Source organism: Dermacentor silvarum, chromosome 5, assembly GCF_013339745.2.
Source record: "Dermacentor silvarum isolate Dsil-2018 chromosome 5, BIME_Dsil_1.4, whole genome shotgun sequence".
Lineage (NCBI taxonomy): Eukaryota > Metazoa > Arthropoda > Arachnida > Ixodida > Ixodidae > Dermacentor > Dermacentor silvarum.
The window spans coordinates 59,704,123-59,728,454 of record NC_051158.1 but is presented as its reverse complement, the minus strand read 5'-3'; the positions used below and the strand labels follow the sequence as shown (position 1 = coordinate 59,728,454).

Here is a 24,332-nt window from a genome sequence, read left to right as displayed (position 1 = left end):
TTACATCTTAGTTGCAGTACTCAAATGCGTAAGGAAAGAAAAGGGGTTAAACAAAAGGGGGGGTTAAGTCGGCCTCAGGGGGGGGTTACAACCCCCGAATCCCCCCCCCGTCGGTGCGCCACTGATCGCTTGTCATCGCTTGCCCAGTTAAGGTGCTCCGTGCGCGAATTTGAGTGTGTTGTTCTCTCCCATGTGCTTGCCGATTGCCTTTGCTGCTGAGTTAACAGCGATCGCAGATGGATGTAGTAACGACAGCGCAGCAATCGCATTTTGGCGGGTGGTGGCTCCTGTGTGCAGTTAGGAAATTAGACTTCGAACGCAGGAAGGGGTTGCAACTGTTTAGTGTGCCGTGCTTGTGATGAAGAAATGTTATCACACTGGGTTTAAAAAGCGAGCGTTTCTCGACGCTCACCGTGTTTGCGACACTGCGGGTCCGATACATCACCGATGACAGAGCAGCCATCTCAAACAACCGCTGCGATACCTTGACGTTGGAAAACACTACGCACTGCTCATCATCGTCATCCACCATGGCACATCGACGCCTTGCAAGCAGCTACAGTGTCGTGCCAATAATTATTTGCTGTGCGCTACGTCGCTACTATGCAGACAATGAACCGTGTTGTGGGGTCATCACTACCAAAGAAGATAGATGCATAAGCCAGCGAAAGTCGCCGCTTTGTTTTTGATAGTGGTTCTCAGTACTTCACCGATGACAGTGTGCTGTGCGTATTTTCTGTCGGCGGTCAAGATTGTTGATGCCTCTCAGTTCCGCACCACGTCGCTGTTGCCGGAAAATAAGTTGGGCGTGGCTCAACCATGGTAGGCGCGCGCACAAGAGTTACATGCCTCTCACGGGGCGTGACCTATGATTTTGATTGACACGCGAACTCGTGCCAAACTCGTACATCGCGAAGCCCCCCTCGAGTTGAACTCGGGAACATGGTGGCGGCAGCATGCGCATGTGCCATCGCATACAGCAGCAGTATGCGTGAATATGACCGTCTGGACGCGTTCCCCTACATGTCCGACGTAGAGTTTCAGCGTCATTTTTGCCTTTCCAAAACTTGAATGCGCTGGCTGTGTGACTATTTAGGCGAAGGCCGTCGTCTGCGGAGACATCGTGGTGGGCAAATTATGCTTTCCCAGCACAGATTGGTGTGACTAGGCTGTGGAGGAATAGTTCGTGCGATCGCTTCGGCTCCCTCCGGCTTCAAGCGCTGTTCTGCCACCCCACCCCAGCGCCAGGACAGTTTCGGTGTCGTCATTGAAGTACTGGGGCACCTGCGAGCACCTGGGGTTCAACCCGGACTAACCAACTTGTGAAGGAGAAGTGGTCTCATTTTTTAGGAAGACTCGGAATGGATGGCGGGCTGCCCTCCGGTGTAACAGGTACCGAAAGCAGGTTTCGCAGTTATACGGTACCGCTGCACTGCACGGGCAGAGAGGCGAAAGAAGTTACTTCACCAACACGGTCCGCCTCGGCCCTCCGAACGACCACCCCTCCAGGCGGCAAATGATTTGGCTCACGTACTGCGTGAGCAAAAGCGTATACATATGGCTGTTCGAGGAGATGACCGGCGACTTGTTTCCTCTGTCCGAGTACATCATCGCCGACTGCAGGAAATACCTCCGTGAGGTCTCGAGGGACGAACTGCTGGCGCGACCTCCACTCGGTGGCCCCGGGAAGATAGCGCAAATTGATGAGTGCCTTCTTCGCGGCGAGCAAAAGTACAGTCGAGGCCGCCTAATGACGGGCGACAACGTTTCACCGAGCCGCCAAAATTAGGGTGGTGTTAAAGATGGTGGCCCATGCATCTTCGGCATGGTCTGCGCGACCAGAAGGGTGCTGCGACTTTTCAAGGTCGACTGACGAAAGGCGACGACGCTAGGCGCCATTATTGCAGCCAATGTTCAATCGGAACCATTATTCATAGCACCGAATTGTCCGCATACAACTGTATCCCAAATTTAGTTGATGATACCGGGGCTGTGCCTCAATGTGCATTGGGAGGCAGTAAACCACAGCGTGAACTTTGTGGACCCCATCACGGGCGTTCACACGCAAAAAAAAAACATAGAATGTTATTGTCAAAAATTGAAGCGCCACCCCGTCAGCGGTGGGTACAGGGTAACTGCACCAATGCTGCAGTCCCACCTGGGATGGATGTGACGGCAGTCAACGGCCACGTACGCTGCAAAGACTCTTTCTTGCGGTGGTTAGAAGCCATCGCACGGCGCTAGGTAGTATGAAGGTGCATCACAATATAAAAGAAAATAAAGCGTAGTTTTCTGACCCATTGATTTCCGTCATTACTGTGTGCTTACACGCTAAGCGTGCGGCAAACCACTTCTGTGCTAGCCGACGCTCACTTCGTCTCACAGCCTTACTTTAGCGCGAGCAACCAGAGATCTGTTGAAAGACCAGTGGGAAAACCAGCCGCACACCAATATGTGCTCGGAAATCGGAGCGCAAGCACGCAGCGAGCCGCACCAATTCAATCCGGAGGAAAGAGAAGGAGCAGCGAGCGATCTGTTGAAAGCTTAGTGCGGAAATCAAGCGCACACGAATCTGTGCTCGGGAATGCTAGCGCAAGCACGTATTGAGCCGCGCCAATCCAATCAAGAGGCAAAAAAGAAAGAGCGTCCCCTCGTGGTATAACGCGAAACGTATTAATCTACAAATTAGCCTAATACACATTCAGTGTACATCTTGTAAATTTTAAAATGCTTATAAGCGAGGTTAAAGTGACTAATATTATTGTACTAAATGCATTTATTTTATAACTTCCTTGTGCCTGTAATGCACTCGGTGGAACGACAAACAAGTGAACGAAGGCACGACCATGCACCGACCGTATAATCACGTGAGCCCCAGTTTGTCCACCGCCCATATGGCAACGACCAAGAGATGATAGCCACCCAGAGTGAATATAGATAAGCCAATGAAACGGGAGGCGTGCCAACGGACAAACTTTGTCTTGTTACTATTAGTTCTTTCATCTTGGGGCGTCGCCAGAGCTCGGGAAGATCCCGAGTTTCGCCAAACTCGGCGTATCCTGCATAGCACCCCAGGAGTGTCTCAATCCTTGTCCTGAACCTATTGAAGGTGTCATTTCTGCAGGCGCTCAAATACTAGAAGCATCAACACAAACTGAGCAGCAGCATGTAGTGACAACTGTAGTTGGGCCTTCCTCAAGGACATGTTTGTTTAGTGGCTACAACTGTATTATAGGCAATCCTAGTGCACTAAGTAGTTTGTGTGGTATGGATGCAAATGTGTTTGCTTTGTTACTCAGCCTTCTTCCGACAAATAGAGACAGAACCACAGACGTAGAACTTGAGAATAAATTGCTCATGTGTCTGGTGAAATTGAAGCTTGGTGTGACATTCAGGGCTATATATGTTATGTTTGGTGCACATAAGTGCACTGCTAATCCTATATTTTTTTTCTGTTTTGAATAGATTGGCTGAAATGACTAGGGATTGGATTTACTTATTCCTAGGGAAGCCTATTGCGTCCCCCGAAACCTTCCCGAGATTCGATAAGTTCCGAGCTTCAATGAGTCGATCAGCCGCGTCAGTTAGCTCTTAGAGTGACTTGCATTTTCGTTCTTTCAGTAATATAGAAAGCTTTGGGTGACAACACCGGATAAACTGTTCGACGACCATGTTGTCTCAAAGGCTGTCGAACGTTCTGGACACGTTAGCTATGTCAATCCAGTGGTCGAAGCACCCTGAAAGCCTAGCAGCTAACTGTCTTCGGGTTTCTCCATCCTCTGCACGTGCTTTGCGAAATTTATCCTGGTAACCTTGCGCAGTGAATCGAAATCTCTGCAACAAAGCTTTCTTTACTTTCTCATAGTCTAAATAATCAGCGGCAGTCATTCGGCCAATTACTGTTAGCGCTTCACCACTCAAACACATGCTCACAGCAAATACCCACTTCTCTTGTGGCGAATCTTGTCCTGTTGCCACGCGCTCGAACCTTGCAAGCATGTGTGCAAATCATCGCGTCGCTCATGAAACAATGGAAACAACATTTGCGGGTTGAGATCTGAAGAGGTGCCACTCGGAAGAGGCATCGAATCAGTGTTGATTCTTGCGGATTCACTTCGAGCTCCTTCTTGTAGCTTCAATTTGAGCTCAAGAATTTCTCGAGTTCTTTCGTCGGCTTCCTTACTTGCTTCTCTCTCCGCAGCTCGTTCCGCTCTTTGTTTTGCCTGTTCGTTCTCAATCCGCGTACGCAATTCCACACCTGAAAATCCTTGCTGTGATCCAAAAGTGGCTAATCTTCAATAATGGCTAATCTGGCTGGTGCCAGATAATCAATAATGGCTAATCTGGCTGGTGCACTTGATCGAGGATAATTTCCTTCGATGATGTTACGAGCGGTATCCTGGCAAGCTAGCCAGATTGTGATGGAATTGTAATGATGTTCGATTGTGGTGGAATATAATGAGGTTTGGACCCAGGACCACTCACCAAGGAACGCAATCGACCACTCGTTTACACACAAACACAGACTATATATTAACAGCACAAATACAGACTTCACATGGACAGGTACTTAAAAGGTAGACTAACTAACACATGCAGTCCTGAAGCTGGTACTAGAGTGTCTGTTGTAAAATATGAGGTCCCTCGCCATGCATTCCCTTTGCATGGAGCCCGTTGACGCGTAGAGGCCGATGTCGGCCCCGAAGGGTCGGCTGACAGCTGGACGACGTCACCATGGGCCTAACCACGGCATCATGGGATCTGCAGCTACAGAAGCGACGATAACCGACACAGTCGTGGAAGTCACGCAGTAGCTTCCTCTACTGCTCTAGCCTCTGGCAGCAGGCTGGTCGTGACAGTGGCCCGGGAAAGCGGCCACCTCGCCTCGCTCCCTGGACCGGTTGTCCAGCAGGAGCACAGGCCATTGAGGCTCCCTGGACCGGTTGCCCAGCAGGAACGCAGGTCACTGGCATCCGAAAACGAATTGCCCCACTCGCCTTGCTCCCTAGACCGGTTTCCCAGCAGGAAAACAGGTCCTTGGCGTCCGAGGATGGCGTAGTGGGCGACCTGGGTTCTCTGGGCCAGGCGTCCAGCGATAATCGGCTGGCTTTCAACGCTGAGCAGCTCAGAACACTGGCTCGCACTACGCGCCGCACGGCGAACACGGCAATGTCTTTATGTTTTTCGCGCGCTTCCGTACATATCGTGACAAGCACGGACATGAGCTTCAACACCATTTCGCCGTCATGCTCAATTCACCACCTTCATGTCATTGTCATCATTTTATCGGTGTGATGTCATCATCATTCTCCCGCCATCTTCGCTCGGTCGCTCCCACTGCGTTGTCATATGAACGCCATCGTTCCGTCATCTATGAGCCATCGTCCTCATACCTTCATTCTCAATGCGTCATGATCATTCCATCGTCACTATGTCATTGTCACCATTGCATCGTCATTACAGCATCGCCTGTCATGCTGTCGCGGTCTTTCCAGTGTCTTCATAATATACTAGTGATTACATTGTCGTCATCTCATTGTGGCCATGCCTTTGACGTGATACCGCGGTCATCATTCTGTCACATTATTGCGTCGTCACCATTCCACCTTGTTCATGGTAACGTTGTCACGCCGTCGTCACATTCCAGCTCCATCATTTACATCTTCACGCCATCGTTGTCTCGCTGTCGTCGTTATACCGTCACTATGTCTTCAGCATCGGCATCGCGTTGTAGCATCGTGGTCATACAGTCGTCCTCATTCCGTTATCGTAAAATTGTACTCGTCATTACGTTGCCGTCGTACCATTCTCGATATCGCATAGTCGTCATCTCTTCTTCGTCATTTTATTTTCGTCATATTTTGGTAGTAATACATTCGTCGCCACACTATCGTTTCTGTTCTATTGTCGTCATTCTATCTCATTCAAGCGAGTGTCGTCATATATTTGCGCCATGCTCTCGTCTCCATTCTGTCGTAGAATTTGTTATTGTAATAAAGTCATCGACATGCCGTCAGGTACTATTCATATCGTCATTGCAGTTTTCTCCTCGGATTGTTGTCGTACCATGATCGTCCAGCAGTATAGTCTTCACACCGCAGCCATCATTCATTCATTGTCATGCGTGGGACTGCATGTTCTAAAGCCCAAACTTACGTTTACATTGAGCGAGACGTTTGGGAGTGAATTTTCGTTTAACATTATCGTGTGCCCTCTTCTTGCAAATTGCCTCTAAACAAAAGCAGCTTTCTTCACAGCACTAATTATAGCTTCGCTTTATCCTATTCTGCCTGGGTCTGCAAATTTTTAGGCGTATCTTTATTTGTCTTTTCCTCCCATTAACGAGAGCTGAATGATGCCAGTTTCCTGCTGCTGTCTTGTCATGTAGACCACAATTTTGGCTACTGGGCCCCAGGGTCCGTGGGTCCTGGGCTTCCTGCCTGTATGTCCGCATCGAGAAGCTTTGCCTCTGAATATGTGCAACAGGATATGTGCAACTGTGCTTATGTCCATTATTGGACATTTCCAAAAATAGTTTTAAACCGCGGCCTATATGCCCAAATGGGAAGCAGGAGACGGTGGAAAAAGTTATGCCGCTAAAAGAAATAGAATTCGCTTCCGAAACCCAAGCAGCCAAATGTATCGAAAGAATCAAAATGAGACAGTGGTAACAAAGCGTACGTTGAACGAGCAAGACATTTATCCACAGCTATAGGTTTTTGTCTCAGAAAGATTTAAGCATGCAGCGTTGGGTAGTAACACTACAGGACAGGCCCGTTAAAATGACCCCTCACTAGATATCACTATTGTGAACAGACAAGCGCAACGTATACATCACGCGCCGACGATCGTGTTGTCAAAGTAATACAGCGCCTGCGCACCCACGAAAACTGAAATTTCAATCCCAACGCCGCGCGCCCTCCCTCTCAACGAATCTGCATCCCAAGGTTATAGGAACAAATGTCACGTGCAACTAACTGCTATAGCTACGTCACCTACTATGACACGTGACTTGGGTTTATCATCTTATGCGGAAGGAACAACGCTGCCGCTGTAAGTGCGCTGTGCAACGAAAAGGGACAAAAAAAAAAGGACGGTTTGGCTCGACGCGTGAACATGACGTCGTGCTTCGGCTCCGCGATGTGCGAAGGTAGGGAGGGAACACCATTTGCGGACGCTAGTCGAAGCAAAGGACAGATTGTCTCTGTTGCCATTGACGTTCACCTCCAAAGGCATGATAAGCGAACAGTTAAATGCGCTACCTCCTCCAATAGGGAACCGATTTGAAAACTCACTTTGGGAAAATGCTCATAGCTTAGATTTTACCACTTCGAGTGTATAAAAAAATTTTCAGCTGGGTCTGGTGAGCAGCCTTAGCAGTATGCACATTTTGCCCGAACCATTGCAGACTACAATAATTTATCCGCGGAATCGGCAAAGTGCAAGAATGTTGACCTAAGAATTTTTATAAACAGTTGTCCCCCGCAAGAAGAAGAATGCCGCAGCGGAATACTGTCATGCGGAAGAAAACCACCTTGATTACACTGTGAAGGGTGGTGACGAAGAAGAGCATTAGCTCACTCGTAAACGCTAAGCGGAACACCGATGCTCGGCAGCCGCCGGTACCTAGGAGCATCGTGCACATTACAGTTATGAGTGGGACGTAGAACAACACCCATTGTGGCCGTGGGCAGTGAAAACGTCAATAGCAACGTCAAGAGCAACGTCAGACCGAATAGAGAGGTGGAACATTGCATTTAAGTTAATAGCATTACATTTCCGTACTATTATATTTGATTTGTGTCACTTTGTACAAGCGCTACCTCATTCACGTTACGTGGGCATAGCGTGGGATGGAGCCAACATTTTATAATTTTTTTATTTTTACAGTTGCTGGCGTCATTGAAGGTTGAATGCCAGAGTAATATGGTTTCAGCACCTATAGGGGGGGGGGGGGGGAGCCACGGAGATAACACCTGAACGTTGAGGTCTGGCCTGTATAATGCCCGTGACCACTACTCGTGCTCCAAGTGCTACCATTTCTTTAGCACTCTGGATGCAATCCGCCATGTAGAAGTGGTGTTATTACAAGTTTTATAGTACCATTCAGTTGAACGCAAGCACTGTGGATAACGTTACGACGTATGCCCATTCAAGACTTCTAGGTTTCGATATGAGAGCGCAAACGGAAAGCAAACCTAAGGCGAAATTGAGCCTTCAATTTATTTTGCTATTTCCACGCTATTTCTTAAGCACTGCGTACACATTGTTTACGTGCCTCAAATGGCAGTAAGGAAGATGGAAAATATTTTCTGTGTATTATAAATTTAACTATTTTGCGCCAATCAAGCATGACAAGACAAGAAAACGTAACCCAATCTGGGAAGAAAACAAGAGACATTTATTGTCGTTCACATGTCATCTCACACGCCTGCGTTTCCTGGAATATTGCATCCTACAAACACAAAAAATACATCATCTTTCAAGTGCAATTACAAAAAAAGCACTGCATGTGGCAAATGCTTGCGCAAGCACATTTCCTTGAAATTAAAGAAGGCTTGCAGTAACGTTGTTTTTTTGTGCCTAAACAGATAACGTAAGAAATTATTCTATAAATTAAGCCATCCTCGTAACATTGTTGCTGTTCTCACCATGCTTGTCACGTTAACCTTCTTTTTCCGAGCGTGCCAAATTTGGGACATAGTGGTAATTTTTTTAGGCTATTGCAAGAAAGCCGACGAAGAAAATTATGCACCCAAAACAAGACCCATAGCCTTCCTGATCTTGAATTAAACTTGTACTGCCATCTATTGAAAGCTTTCCAAGTAGAAACATTTGTTGTCTTGAAAAAACACTTAAAATTATTTTGGTTTAGGCGCTGGGTTTGAACATTCGTTTTTTTGTATTTTAAATGTATGCAACAACAATTAAAATTATAGTTTTCTAATTTTAGGGATAAACAGCAAACAGGAATAAGAAGTTTTTTTTTTCATGTACGAAACTGGTGGTCTTGGACAGCAAGATGGTATGTGCCATATTTGGCACACTGTGCAAATCTCCGCATGGATGCAGCTGGAGTGAGAGCATGGACTCGCGCACATTTTACCGGTTGAGAGGCCTCGACAGAATGCGACTGGCGCTGATATTCCCTCTGGAAGTGAAGATTAAGACCTTTCGGACGGAGATGATGATTATCGAATGGATGAGTAAATAAAACAATTGCGTATAACATTAGTAAATCATAGTAAAGTAGTGTCGACTTTGGCGCGCTTTTCTATTTGGCGCCAAAACGGGATCCGATGCATGTTTTGTTGGCTGGAGGCGCGCTGTGTAGCCTTGTTCGAGCGGACCAAGTGGGACACTGGCCCGAATTTGACGACAATAGAAAGCGCTGCAAGCGTTCACTTCGCACAAGAAATATTGTGTGCGCTGCAGTAAATGCGGTCCACGTATGCTTAAATTCCGGTAGCAATTGTTTTGTTCTGTTTCACGAGGCAAGCTAGCGCCTCCTTCAGTTGCCATTTTCACTTCACCTAATGCGGAAAAGGTTTCTGTGGATTTGCACAATGTGCCATATTTGGCATATACCGATATCTTTGTCACCATGTGCTCAATAAACATATTTTATTCAGAATGCTTTCTTTTGACGAAAAATACAATAACACAGCAAAAAAAATTCCCATATGGTACCATAATTCGTGCACTATAGGGTTAAGACCAATTCAAATGAATTTGCTGGTTCGTTCACCACTAGACGATTATCATCATGACCATGTGCGTTGAGATAAAAGCACACATACAACTCAGGCTTTGTGTTTTGTTTTTTGTAGTCGACGTCATAGCAACCATGCGTCACGAGGTGGTATTTCCTAAAATGAGACCCTTGTGCAGAATTTCAGTTGCATGTTTTTTTTTCAATAATATGGTTTCATTTCTTTATGAGTGTGCTTACTTGTCATTAGAAATGGCGAATTTATGTGGTAGCGATGCAGGAAGAACATCCATGTCAATAAGTAGGAGTGAAAAAAATACCGGTTTCGTTGCAACACGTATACCCAGAACAGATTTTGTCATCTCGCCTCCATTTTGTTTCATGTCGTTTTTATATTCCGCTTTAACCATTATGTTCAAGCGCGTCTATAAGGCTTGAAGGCCTCGCCTCTTCATTACAATTTATTCTGACGCAGAGAAGTGTGCCACATATTTCCATCTTTTGTGATAAAATGATGATGACTAACTGCAAAATGTGTGGCAGTATTTGTCTATCTTTCGCTAGTAGTCTCCTAGAAATCAAGGAGAAATGTCTAAAAAAGCGTTTCTGGAATACTCTATAGCAAACATCATCTTAATATTACATAGTCTTTATACTTCGGGCACAAGATAATGCCTCGTTAAGGCCATAGAAGGTGTCTGTGCCTACAATGAACATTCTGTAACGTTTTCAGAGTTGGGGTTATAACCTTTTTCATTCCGGATTGGCCATTACAAATGTGATCTTTTTTTTCACAGTTTTCACGCGCAGAAGACAGTGCAATGAAACGGCAGATTGTCTACATGATTATCGTCCTCGCAAGCAGGCTGTTAAGTATCGTGAAATGTGAGTGGTCTCGCTTTGTTTGTTCTGCTCCGTAATAAAATTTCTTTTTTGTCATACCCTATTGGCAAATCCCAGTATCCAGTTGCCAGCGTCATGCCTGATTGTGGGCCCAGTGTCACATGCTGGATGCTGGGACGCTGGCAAGGCGCGGCATACTGGAGGTGCTGGGCGCGGGGTACTGGTGGGAAATGCAGCTCTGCAGCTCTAAAGTGGGAAACACATGGTGCCTGGCTACCGTATATACTTTTTCAAATACAAGAAGGAACAGAGAGCGTTGAAAAACAATGAAAAAGAAAACAAAAAGTAAAAAAAAAAGCCGCGAGGATTCCATCCTGTGACCTACAGCTCCCAACCCCAGTATCTCACCACTAAGCCACGCCGCTTTTTGGCTTTATTGCATGAAATTATTAGTAATTATATGCAAAAATTAGTTGCGTTACATTTATACACACAAGAAAAACAAATTCACACACGTTGGGCAATCCAATGAAAGTTAAGAAACCGGGCCAACAAACACAAGCGTCCAGATACGAAATCCATTCTTGAACAGGATCAAAGGTTGCAACCACACTACGACCTTGAGCAGCCTCTGCTCGAAGGATTTCTTTTTTAAATGCCAAGCATTTCTTGGCGAACATTCGCTACGTTGACAGTATCTATCTCTCTATCTAGCCGCCTACGTCTTTGTGCTCTCATGGTCGTTTCATTACCTTGATATGTACCAAAATTGGCATACTATGACAAGAGTATATGACGAACGTGAATGATATGTCATGACATGTATCTCATTAGATGCGTGTCATGTAGGTCATGAAACAGCCGATTATGTCTTGGTGCTCTCATGATCGTTTCGTTAACTTCGTAGGTACCAAAACTGATATAGTACGACAGGAGTGTATGACAAACATTAATGATAGATGACGACATATATGTAGTGACATGCCTGTAATATGGGCCATGATAATGACCCAGCGAAAAATATAAGCACTCAACAACCACTGAAATGGGTTTGGACGTGGGTACTAAGTGCAGGAAACACTAAAGGATGCTGGTAGAAGTGATTGTACATGAGCATGACTCAAGAAAAATTACGACTCAGGAAAAAAAATTGACACTCAAAAAACCACTGAAATGGGTTTGGACATGGGTACTAAGTGAACGAAACACTAAAGGATGCCGGTAGAAGTGATAGTCATGAGCATGACTAGGCAAAAATGATAATGACTCAGCAAAAAAGATTAACGCTAAAAAACCACTGAAATGGGTTCGGACGTGGGCACTAAGTGAAGGAAACACTAAATGATGATGGTAGAAATCATAGTCATCAGCATGACTCTGCAAATAATCTTGATTACTCAGAGAAACATGATAAACACTCAAATACCACTGAAATGAGTTCGTACGTGGGTACTAAGTGAAGGAAACACTAAAGGATACTGGTAGAAGTCATAGTCATGAGCATGACTCAGCAAAAGTGACAATGACTCAGGTAAAAAGATTAACACTCAACAACCACTGGAATGGGTTCGGACGTGGGTACTAAGTGATGGAAACAGTATAGGATGCTGGTAGAAGTCATAGTCATGAGCATGACTCAAAAAAGTGACAATGACTCAACGAAAAAAGATTAACACTCAAAAACCACCTAAATGGGTTGTGACGTGGGCACTAAGTGGAGGAAACACTAAATGATGAAGGCACAAATCATAGTCATGAGCATGACTGAGCAACAATGATAATGACACAGCGAGAAAAGATTAACCTTTAAAAGCCACTGAAATTGGTTCCGACGTGGGTACTAAGTGAAGGAATTAAAGGATGATAGTAGAAGTCATAGTGATGACCATGACTGAGCAAAAAAGACAATGACTCAGTGAAAACATATTAACACTCAAAAACCACTGAAATGGGTTCGGACATTGGTACTAAGTGAAGGAAACACTAAAGAATGGTTGTAGAAGTCATAGTCATGAGCATGACTGAGCAAAAATGACAATGACACAGCAAAAAAGTATTAACACCCAAAAACCGCTGAAATGGGTTCGGACATGGGCACTATGGGAAGGAAACACTTAAGGATGATGGTAGAAGTAATAATCATTGGCATGACTCGAAAATGGAAAATGACTCAGCGAAAAAAGGTTGACACTAAGAAACCAATGGAATGGGTTCAGGTGTGAGACTAAATGAAGGAAAAGGCTAAATGGTTGTGGCCGAAGTCATAGTCAAGAGCGTCTAAGGCTTACTTACGCCTTAAGGTCTCTTAGGTGTAGCTAAAGGGACTCCTGAGGACTCATGATATGAATGTTAAAACATGCCTGTCATGTAGGTCATGAAATAGCCGCCAATGTCCTGGTGCTCTCATGGTCACTCGTTAACTTGGCACGCTCCCCGCACACTCCTTCGCATAACATCGATTCCCACAGCGCGTGGTATCTGCCGGATTTTTCTCTTTCATGGTATTTATTACAGTAGCATTCAGCCCACTAAAACATTCACCAGTTGTGTATAATCATGAAATGGCAGACACAATGACATTCACACACAGAAGAGGCAGCGTTCAAACTTTAGGCGGAAAATTGGCTCCAAATTAGAAGGGTGGTAAGGATAGGCACCTCACCAAAATGGTGTACCAGTCCGGTTGAATGTCAAGTTCATCATAAACATGTTTTGAGTGCACAGTCGTCTGGGGGAAATGCACCCTTGTTGATACGCCACGCCGATCGGTGGTGAACAATGCATAATTTGCCATGTCAACAGGCAGACACAGTTTCACTTTTGCATCTCGCACAGACTTGGTAAACGCGCTATCGCCCCGCCACTAAAAGTTACGCCTCTATCAGAAAGAAAGAGTTGTACGTATTCAATAATATGCCTGGAAGTGCTGCAACACTGATTTGCTTTTTCGAGTAGTATAATAACTCCGAAAAATGTCTTAAATGAACCGCCGATCCGGCCCGCTGTGCGGGCTGTTACTGCCGATTTTGACAGCTGTTTCTTGTTCTTCGTGCAAGTGAAATGCTACATTTCCTTAGTTCGAGGATGCATTTCAATCGACACGTCTGTGTAGTCACATATCAGCAACGGCTGATTGCGAGGGCCCAGGACGTGGCCTGAGCTCAAGGCATTCTCGAATGAGGACGCGTCTCCAAACCTGCATTTGCATAATAAAGATGTTTATTCTCTCTCTCTCTCTCTCTCTCCATATATCCGTCAGTGAAGCAGTCGCTTAGTGCGGCTGGCAGCCTTCGGCGACAGCACATATACATATGTTTATAACGCGTCATATCAGCGCTCGTTGCTTGTTGTGCTGACACTGTAGACACGATAGAATGGTCTATACCACCGATGGGAAAGCTGAAATGCAGACTGATTTATCCTCGTTAGACGTGTTGATTCCTCAGCCCAGACGAGCCAATAGAGTGTCGAGGGACTAAGCGGGTACGGTAGGCCTAACCTTCGGTGGAAGTGAACGATCTCGCCGCGGGTACACGATGAACGTGGAAATGTTTGCATTTGAGCTTCCGAACCTTTTAACTGTTATTGTTAGTGCACTAGGGAAAGTGGAAGAAGAAGAAATAAACTTTATTATAACGTGAAAGGATTAATGTGGTTGGGGCCCTTAGTCCAGGGCCCCAATGGCTGCCGCTACCGCTCTTGCTCGTCGTATCAGGGCCAGCCAGACCTGAGGCGCGGAGTGACGGAGGATCGTCTCCCACTGCGCATATGCTGGTTGCGGGGATTTTAGAATGGGGATAGCGGTTGGTAGTTTTTGGCACTCCATCATGACGTGGAAATTCGTTGGTGGTGCACCGCAGCCGGGGCAGGTAGCGGGGTATAAGGTTGGGGAGAACTTGTTGAGAAGGAGAAGGATAGGATACGAGTTGGTTTGAAGCCGTCTCCCTGAGACGGCTTCATTCAGGGAGAAGGATTTGGGTGGAGGATGATATTGCAAGCGCCCTAGTCTTTAATAGTCTAGAGTGTCACGGTATGCGTTGGGTAAACTGCGGAAGGCTTAATCTGTGTTGGTCGCCTCACTGCCAGGAGCCCGGCAGGTTAGCTCTCGGGCAGCCGCATGAGCACGGTCATTGCCCGACAGTGAGGCGTGGCCAGGTGTCCAAATCAGCCTGATGCGTGGTATTGAGGGTTCTGGAGTTGGGGGGAGTTTGCGTATGCCCGTGAGAGCGCGGTTAGCTTCCTGGGGTATATGACCCCTGAGGTAGGCTCGACATGTGTCTTGCGAGTCTGTTATTATGATGTGGTCGTATTTTGTTGATCTTTTCCTTCGAGTGACGATGTGGTTGATGGCGAGTGCTATGGCCACCGTCTCCCCCGTGAGCGTAGCCCCGGTTTGGACGCTGCACGAGGATACGATATTACCCTGATCGTCCACCACCACCGACACTTGTTTTTCTTTGTTCTTGGTCGAAAGAGTGTACTGGGCAGCATCTGTGTAATAGGCGGTGCCCTCCGGTTGGGTTTTGAGGAATTTCCGAAGGTATTTAACACGTGCATTCCGGTGACATTTATGATACTCTGGATGCATATTGCGTGGTATCGGTGCTGTGGTGAGTAAGGTTCCGATGTTTGAGGGAACGGGGACTTGCTCTTGCCTACAGGGTGAATGCTGTGGGTAGCCTAGCCTTGAAAGCAAATGCCTGCCTGTGGAGGTCAGTCTTAATCTCTCGAGTTGTGCCATTCTGTGGGCTTCGATGTGTTCCTCGATGGTGTTTGTATTTGAGCCTCAAAACCGTTTCACTAATATTTTTAGGAGACTAGGGAAAGTGAAAGCGCAAAAATCGCCGCACCTTTGTTTTCGATGCGATAATATCAGCGGCAGGCTTCCTGAGGTCCGTTTGAACGCGTCTGAATGGCTGCTGGGTGTCGTGTCGACTGCACAACACTGCCGCAACTCGCGGTCACCGGTTGCGTACAAACTACTGAAAACGAGGTGTTATGTGCATTTGCGTAATTTCATTCACGAATACAGCTATCCGCACATTCAAAAGGAAAACGCACAAAACGAAGGTGATATTCAGCGTGAGCTGCATGGGTATCTCACGCATCTTTATTCCAAGCTGCAACACCGCCGACACAAAACAGACATTTATGACCCCAAAATATAGCGCTATTTAGGAAAGGAGAGTGCCTGCCCATAAAATTGTGTCAAGCATTTAATATTCAACAGCGCCTATATACTGCAGCAGTGCGCCACAAACGAAACAAACGCAGTTTCCAGTGCGAGCCAGTGAATTCCAGTGACAACCAGCGCATGTACAGCGCACACCGCTAGCCTCAGCATCTTAGTAATGAAACCAGCGTCTCGTCCAGTGTGATCCAGCCCTTATACAGCGATATCACGAGTGTCCCAGTGACTCCCAGCATGCACCAGTGTCCCCAGTGCGATCCCGTGTCAAAAAAGCCGGCAGATGCTACGCCCTGTGGGAATCGATGTTATGCGAAGCAGTGTGAGGGGAGCCTGCCAAGTTAATGGAATGACCATGAGAGCACCACGACGTAGGCGGCTATTTCATGACCCATATCACACGCATGTTATAACATTCATATCATGACTCCTCAGGAGTCCATTTAGCTACACCTAAGAGACCTTAAAGTGTAAGCTTTAGTCACGCTCATGACTATGACTTCGACCTTTTCCTTCCTTAGTACCACATCTGAACCCATTTCATTGGTTTTTCAGTGTTATTCTTTTTTCGCTGAGTCATTCTCTATTTTACTGAGTCATGCCCATGATTATTACTTATACCATCATCCTTTAGTGTTTCCTTCGCTTAGTACCCACGTCTGAACCCATTTCAGTGGTATTTGAATGTTAACCTTTTTTTGCTGAGTCAATATCATTGTTGCTCAGTCATGCACATGACTATGATTTCTACCTTCATCATTTAGAGTTTCCTCCACTTAGTGCCCACGTCCGAACCCATTCAAGTGGTTTTTGAGTGATAATTTCTTTTTTCGCTGAGTCATTGTCACTTTTGTTGAGTAATGCTCATGACTATGACTTCTACCAGCATCCTTTACTGTTTCCGTCACTTAGTACACACGTCCGAACCCATTGCAGTGGTTGTTGAGTGTTTATCTTTTTACCTGAGTCATTTTCACTTTTGTTGAGTCATGCTCATGACTACGACTTCTACTAGCATCCTTTAGTGTTTCCTTCACTGAAAACACATGTACGAACACATTTCAGTGGTGTTTGAGTGTTTATCATGTTTCGCTGAGTAATCGACATTTTTTGCTTAGTCATGCTCATGACTATGATTTCTTCCATCATCATTTAGTGTTTCCTTCAGTGTTTTTGAGTGTTATTTTTTTTCCTGAGTCGACGTAATTTTTGCTGAGTCATGCTCATGTACGATCTCTTCTACCAGCATTCTTTAGAGTTTCCTGTACTTAGTACACACATCCGAACCCATTTCGGCATTTTTGAGTGTTTATATTTTGTAGCGTTAGCTACACTGGCCTAGCCAAGCCCGTTTCGCGCGGCACATCAAGAGCCGTGCTGCGCATGCGCAAGGATCAATGATGTCACACGGCTTGCGCACCGGAGCCACCGGAGCCCGCACCTCTCGCGCACTCCGCCGCTGCCGTGCGCGACTCACCGCCGCCGGTCTGCGCATTCCAGAGGAGTGACGTCGTAGCCGTGGTAGACGCACTGGCGCCGGCGCGCGCTCGCTGTGTAGTCGCGGTCTGACACTGCGCTGGAGCCGCTGCGCTTCTGACTGGCGTTTGCCAGTGTGGTATAGCCATGGAGAAGGAGAGCGCAAATGCTGCTCAACAGCGCAGAAGAACGGAGAAGCTTGACTCATCGGATCCCGAAGTAGTTGCCTGGCAATTAGCGGTTGAGCGTAGGAGACAACCAGGAAAGCTAAGAATAATCAGCTGAACCTTTGCTAACGCTACGTATGTCCTGGCATAGCCGAGCTAAGCCACTGCAACTTTTTTCGCTGGGTCATTATCATGACCCATATGACAGACATGTCATTAAATATATGTCATGATCTATCATTGTTGTTCCTCTTACACTCCTGTCATACTATATCAGTTTTGGTACCTACCAAGTTAATGAAACGACCATGAGAGCCCCAAGATGTAATCGGTTGTTTCATGACCTACATGACACACATGTCATGAGATTCATGTCATGATATATCATTTATGTTCGTCATATACTCTTGTCATAGTATGCCAACTTTGGTACATACCAAGTTAACGAAACAACCATGAGAGCACAAAGACGTAGGCGGCTAGATAGATAGATCATCATCATCAGCCTATATTTTATGTCCACTGCAGGACGAAGGCCTCTCCCTGCGATCTCCAATTGCCCCTGTCTTGCGCTAGCGTATTCCAACTTGCGCCTGCAAATTTCCTAATTTCATCATCCCATCTGATTTTCTGCCGACCTCGACTGCGCTTCCCTTCTCTTGGTATCCATTCTGTAACCCTAATGGTCCACCGGTTATCCATCCTACGCATTACATGGCCTGCCCAGCTCCATTTCTTGCGCTTAATGTCAACTAGAATATCGGCTATCCCTGTTTGTTCTCTGATCCACACCGCTCTCTTCCTGTCTAGATAGATAGATATAGATAGATAGATAGATAGATAGATAGATAGATAGATAGATATTGTCAAAGAAGCAAATGTTCGCCAAGAAATACTTCGCATTTAAAATTATGCGTGGCTCAGTTACCGCTAGCACCAGAGACCAGCGGAACTGGGGAAAGCCTAGTAGAGTAATGGGAAACCACACACTTAGTTTGCTGGCGCTCAGGATTTCTTCGCGATGTTTGGCATAGTACGCGATGAATTCAACCGGCAACGTTCACAAGCCTCCGGATCTTCATTTTTTCGCCTACACAAACTCTCGGCTTCCCTCAATCTAAACGCGGCATGTTCTCTTTCAGTTTCAGCTTTCCTAGCTCTCGCTTCAGTCTTTCGGAAGCAACTAGTGTTCAGTTTTCAGGTATAAACCTGCCGAGCCACCGCCAGAGGCATCGGCTGCAGTCACGGACACCAGGCGCGTTCGGCGCGAACGCGGCGAAACGCTCTCGGCGTCGGCAGTAGCTCTTCGCGTCCCACTACCACATGCCTCACCCTCTTCTCCACCTCGCATCGCTATGCTGCGCGATGCTATTTTCATACTCTGCTTTCACTCTCTCTCGGCTCTCTCCCCTAGCTCGGCGAAGCTATCCAACACCACCTAGATGGTGTTGGTATAGCGCGTGACGCGCGCACTCTCTCTCTCGTTCTCATGTTCTCTTTCTCTCTCCCGAGCATAGCGCGCGACGCACCACGAGTTGGTTGCTAGGCAACGCAGTGGCAGGCGGCACACATTACGGGCGGCTTAAACAGCTCCGCCGTTAAAAGCGCCCTGGTTTGCCACTGGAAGGCACTGGAAGTCATTGTTTTTTGCTATAGGGTATGCATTTGGTATGTAGAGTGCACAATCTGAGTTCTATCGTCAGCATTGCCTTGGCGTATGATTGATATGAAGCTAACAAAGAAAACATTCTTTCAAAGCTTTTATTGACGATAGCCAACAAACAAACTGTTAAATGCTCGCTAATGTAGCTTTGCTCACCTGTACAGGAAATGTGCCTCCAAAATATATAATTTTCACAGATGAAGCTTTAAAGAATTGCAGTGATTGAGCCATAACTACAAATGACTACGATTGAGCCATGACTGAACAGAAATAAACACACGTTATACAATATTACCGGGAAAATATGAAGTAAAAGAAATCTTCGAAATGGAGAAAAACACACGTAAAAACGTGGGAAAAAAACACAAGAAACTGACTGCAGGCATCACGACACATGTAATACGAAAAAGAAAACAGTGAGGAGAAGAAATGCACCAGGTGATTAAGCAGGGTTATCACAATATAGGTGTGCAGATAAAGAATGGCAAAAAAGAGAGTGATCAGAAATAGAAACAGTGTCATCAGGTAGGCAGTTCCAATCGTTCAATGTGTGCGGTATGAAGGAAAAATAAAATGTGTTTGTGTTGCAAAAAAATGCCTTCAACTTTCTGTTTATGGTCAATTCGTGATGAGTGATAAGTTGGTGGTGTGGTAAGCTCGGTACATAGTGATGACTGATGGAAGACCTTAGAAACAGCCAAAGGCGTAAATACTTACGATACAGTGAGAAAAATAGCAGTGATAGAGCTTCTTTAATTACTTGATATAAGATTGTAATTACAAAGAATGAAACGTGGGGCGTTATTCTGGTATAATTCTAGAGACCTAATTAAATTTGGATTGTGAGGGTCGACACTGCGGCGGTGTATTAGAACTTCAAGCGCACAACAGTTTTGTCTAGAAGCATTTTTAGGGGAGGTTGGACTTCATTGAGGTTGCGTCGTAAGTATACCAATGTGCGCTTAGCACTTTTACTGATCGTAATAATATGAGTATTCCATGTTATATTTTAGGTGATAGTAGCCCCCAGGCACCGGTACGAAGACACATGGTCGAGTTCGATGTCACCTAGTATGTACGTTGAAGTGCTATCATACTGGCGAGAAACAGTCATTATAGTTTGCATTTGTTAGCTTTAAATTCATGAGCTAGTTATCGCACCGATTTGTAATCTTATTTAAGTCTGTCTGCAAGATATCTTTATCTTCATCGTTACGTATTTACCTGTAAATTACACAGTCATCGGCATACAAATGCACAGAAGAAACGCAGTTAGGCAAATCGTGAATATACATGAAAAACACAAGTGGGCCTAAAACTAAGCCCTGTGGTACTCCAGATGTTACATTTATTTCAGGTGAGTAATGACCATTAATTGTGACGTACTGGAGGGGGTTTGTTAGAAAGCATTCGAGCCAAGACCGTATGTTAGAGTCGAGATTGTGTTATGAGAGCTTAAGCATTAAGACGTGATCAACTCTTTCATAGACCTTCGTGAAGTCCAAAAAATGCAGCCGATCTTGGAGTGTTTGTCAAGTATAGTATGCAGATAATGAGTGAACAGAATTAGCGGCGTTTCACAGGAAAATATACGCCTAAAATCGTGTTGAACCTAGGGGAAATGTGTATGCAGTGCGTGACGACACCAGACAAAGAGACACGCCCATTGGCTATTAAACGCCGCTGGGGCACACCGGCGATACGCTTTTGCTTTGTATCGAGGCTACGGCGTTTTTGGTCTACGCGATCGGTCTACGCATGCAGCGATCCGCTGGAAAGTAGCGTTTAACAGCCCAGCTGTAAAACACCATGGGGCATACAAACGCGCCGCACACCGAAGGGCGGAAAAATCACAGATGGCAGAAGTAAAGCTACAAAGAATGTGAGTAAAACTTGTCATTGCTTGACGTAAAACGCTTTAGTTTTGGTTTCTGGGCGATTCGTCAAATGAGAAGTGTTAGGTCTTAAGCTGTCGTGAACACCAGTTCGTTATTAAATAAATCACAGGTTTTATAATGTGCATTTGCTTCAGTTACCGAGTCAGATTATCCCTGTATGTTTGGTTTTGAAATTAACAAATTTCCTTTCTTTATTTTTTCAGGTTCAAGCTGTGAAGACGACAACCAGAAACGTGTTTACTGCACTAAAAGTGGGGTGGTACGGCAAAAAATGTGCCTCGGTGTCGCGCCTTTCTCGTGCAGCACCGGGTCTTGGCCGTGCGCGTGCAAAGAAGACCTGTACAGGAGTTCAGATGGAGTATGCGTCCAAAAAAGAAAGTGTGGTAAGAGCTGCGTACACATACGTCTAAAAACTGCATGATCCAATAGCCCAACGTCGATGCAGATAAAGAAAAAAAATGATGCCGATCCCGCGCACTGTGGGTATCTATGTAAGCGAAGCTCGCTGTGCTGTTTGTTTTGATTGAAGATAATGAGCGCTGATGTGGCCGGCGAATACTTAATTTCTTCAGCATTACGAGAGTGGTGAGTTAATGTTGCTGCTTGTCGTCGTTGTAACTTGAACACACAGCGAGACGGATTTGCTTTAGCGTTGTTTTGTGCCATTTCTCATAACGTCCGAGAACGTTAGCATTGTCATTCCCTCACAGGCCACATCCTTGTTAGGTTTTACCCCTCGGTTTCTTGAACCGAAATCGCAGTACACTAGCGTTTTTGTGTTTATGCCCCGTCGAAATGGTGCTGCCGCGTTTGGTATCGAACCCGTCACCTCGAGCAACGCAATAGTAGCAAACCGTAGTGGGCCCAGAAGTGCTGATTTGACGTGCGGCCCCTTCCATAGTGTCGCCTAGACGCTACGATGCTTCAATGCGGCTTCGCGTCTACATGGCGAGCTTCACTTGTGCGCTTGACAAATTTGCAGCCTGTTTCTTTTTTTCCGAAATAGCAGAAACGTAACGTACCACACCTTGAACCTAAATTTATCCAGTTTGTCCGCAACCGCTGTCGTGTCTAGTAGTAGCACTTCTGACCTTCTTAGGTCGCCTTTTCCGCATATGCGAGCTAAGAACGACGAGTTGTAAAGCTGCTATACAGTCGTTTCCTGACTGCGTCGGTTCTACCAATTTTCTGCCTACTCTCCCTACCTCCTCTCTACTATTCTATCTACCTCTCGTCGGGATTAAAGCCTGAAAGTACAAACAATATGGATACACATACAGGGTGTTTGAGCGAACACTTTCAAATTTTAGTTAAGGTTGCCTGTGGCAGATAGCCCACTTCTAGTTAATGAGCTGGTCTACTCGAAGAGGCGGACATAACTTGCACCAAAAATTGAAATGCATAATCGAATAATTAACACAAATTTACTAATTAAGTTTTTAACTAATTATCTGATGGCCCATATTGCAATTTACAAATTGTAGCCGTGGAGTTCGGAAGGCGGATCCACTTGGAACGAATTCTCGAGATGACACCAGTTTCGAGATAATAATTCCCGAACTTTGCGGAGAAATGCATTGGCGTTCCAGTTAATATTGTGCTTCAATGCAAAAAGCGATGTTTTGTTAAGAACCTAACTGGAACGCCAGTGCATTTCTCTGCAAAGTTCAGGAATTAATATCTCGAAACTGGTGTCATCCCGAGAATTCGTTCCAAGTGGATTCGCCTTGCGAACTCCACGGCTACTATTTGTAAATTGCAATATTGCCCATCAGGTAATTAGTTAATATCTTAATTTGTGGATTTCTGTTAATTAGTCTATTATGCATTTCAATTTTGGTGCAAGTTATGTCCGCCTCTTCGAGTAGACCAGCTCATGAACTAGAATTGTGCTATCTGCCACAGGCAACCTTTAAGGATTTTTGAAAGTGTTCGCTGAAACACCCTGTATATTACACTGGAACGTGGGAGGCCTTATGCACAACCTCGATGACATTAAATAACTTTTACACAAATACAATCCAAAGGTGCTGTGTGTTTAGGAGACACATCTTAAACTTACACAACCAAACTTTCTCTAGCAATACGCTATTTTCCGAAAAGACCGGGACGACGCTGTTACTTCGTCAGGCGGTGTAGCTATAATAGCTGACAGGGGGGTTGCATGTCGTAAACTGCAACTCCAAACCCCTCTTGAAGCAGTTGCTATCAAAGCAGTGCCATTCAATAAACTAGTCACCATCGCGTCTATATACATCCCCCCAAGTTATCAACTATCTAGAACAACATATCAAAGCTTTATTGAGGAACACCTTCACCCTTACATTGTCGTTGGTGTTCTAAACGCACATAGTACAAGGTCGGGGCGACTCTCGCTGTTATGCGAGTGGGCGACTAATAGTAAACTTCCTATTCTCTTCAAGTGCCTGCTTGCTTAGAAACAAAGAACCAACATTCTACAGCCCTACACACAAAACATTTTCTTCCATAGACCTAAGCATAGCGTCCAGTACAATTGTGCCATATGTGAAGCGGGATGTGATTATTAACCCTTATGAAAGTGGTCACTTACCCATCGCACCAAACCTTACAAAACAAGCTCAGTGCTCTACACACGTTCCTCCATGGAAAGTCGATTTAGCCAACTGGACGCGGTTTCGTAAAGTAACACATTTGCCGTGGGACGATGTCCGCGCACTTGGAATTGACGATGCAGTAGCATACTTCACAGCGTTTAATATTGATGCTGCATGAGTATGTATACCCCAAACAAATGGGTCTGTAAAATATCATCATCAAGATACTCGAAGACGAAGAGCAAGAGAACGCCTCCTTGGCGCAAGCGCGCGCCACTTCACTTCTTCAATAAACCGTTCATGTTCGAAGCAGTCACCGGTCTCGATCGTTTTAACAATGGTGCCGTGACCAGGATACTACCTCCCCGCCCACAAGAAGGTGAACCTGCAAAGAAGCAGAAGAGAAGAAAACGGCGATGGAGCAGCGAATCAACCTGGATCGAGCGACGAGACCGAAGTGAAAACCAAAAGCATCGGAACGGCTGACTGACAAGTAAGAGGTCATTTTACCGCCTAGCAATGAGCAAAGAAGTAATAACGAAGAAGAGGAAAGCGCTTCGCTCCCAGATAACGCAGCTCATCAACTCAGCAGAACAACAAATTAATGAAGGCGCTAGCAGAGAAGAGTTGATCTCAACGCACGCGCAGATTAGGGGAATAAGCGAAAGCCTCAAGAGCGCCAACGAACAAATGGAGACATTTTTAACTGAAGACACGGCCGAAGCTGAATTCGAGAGAATAATAGAGTATGACATGAAAATAACGAAGATTTTGTCTACCATAGAGTTCAGAATGAGAGAGCCTGCACA

General features: G+C 45.7%; 1 protein-coding gene across 2 annotated transcripts in view; it reads left to right on the top strand.

Annotated features, from left to right (window-relative positions):
• LOC119453404 (uncharacterized) overlaps positions 1-24,332 on the top strand; it is a 59,632-nt gene that overhangs the window by 4,740 nt on the left and 30,560 nt on the right. The window contains exons 2-4 of one of the 2 annotated variants that reach the window (XM_049667848.1): positions 10,510-10,597; positions 20,389-20,406; positions 21,151-21,330. In XM_049667848.1, the coding sequence (XP_049523805.1) occupies positions 10,510-10,597; positions 20,389-20,406; positions 21,151-21,330 (286 nt within the window). The remainder of the gene's footprint in view (positions 1-10,509; positions 10,598-20,388; positions 20,407-21,150; positions 21,331-24,332) is intronic. The other variant, XM_049667849.1, reaches the window with a different exon arrangement.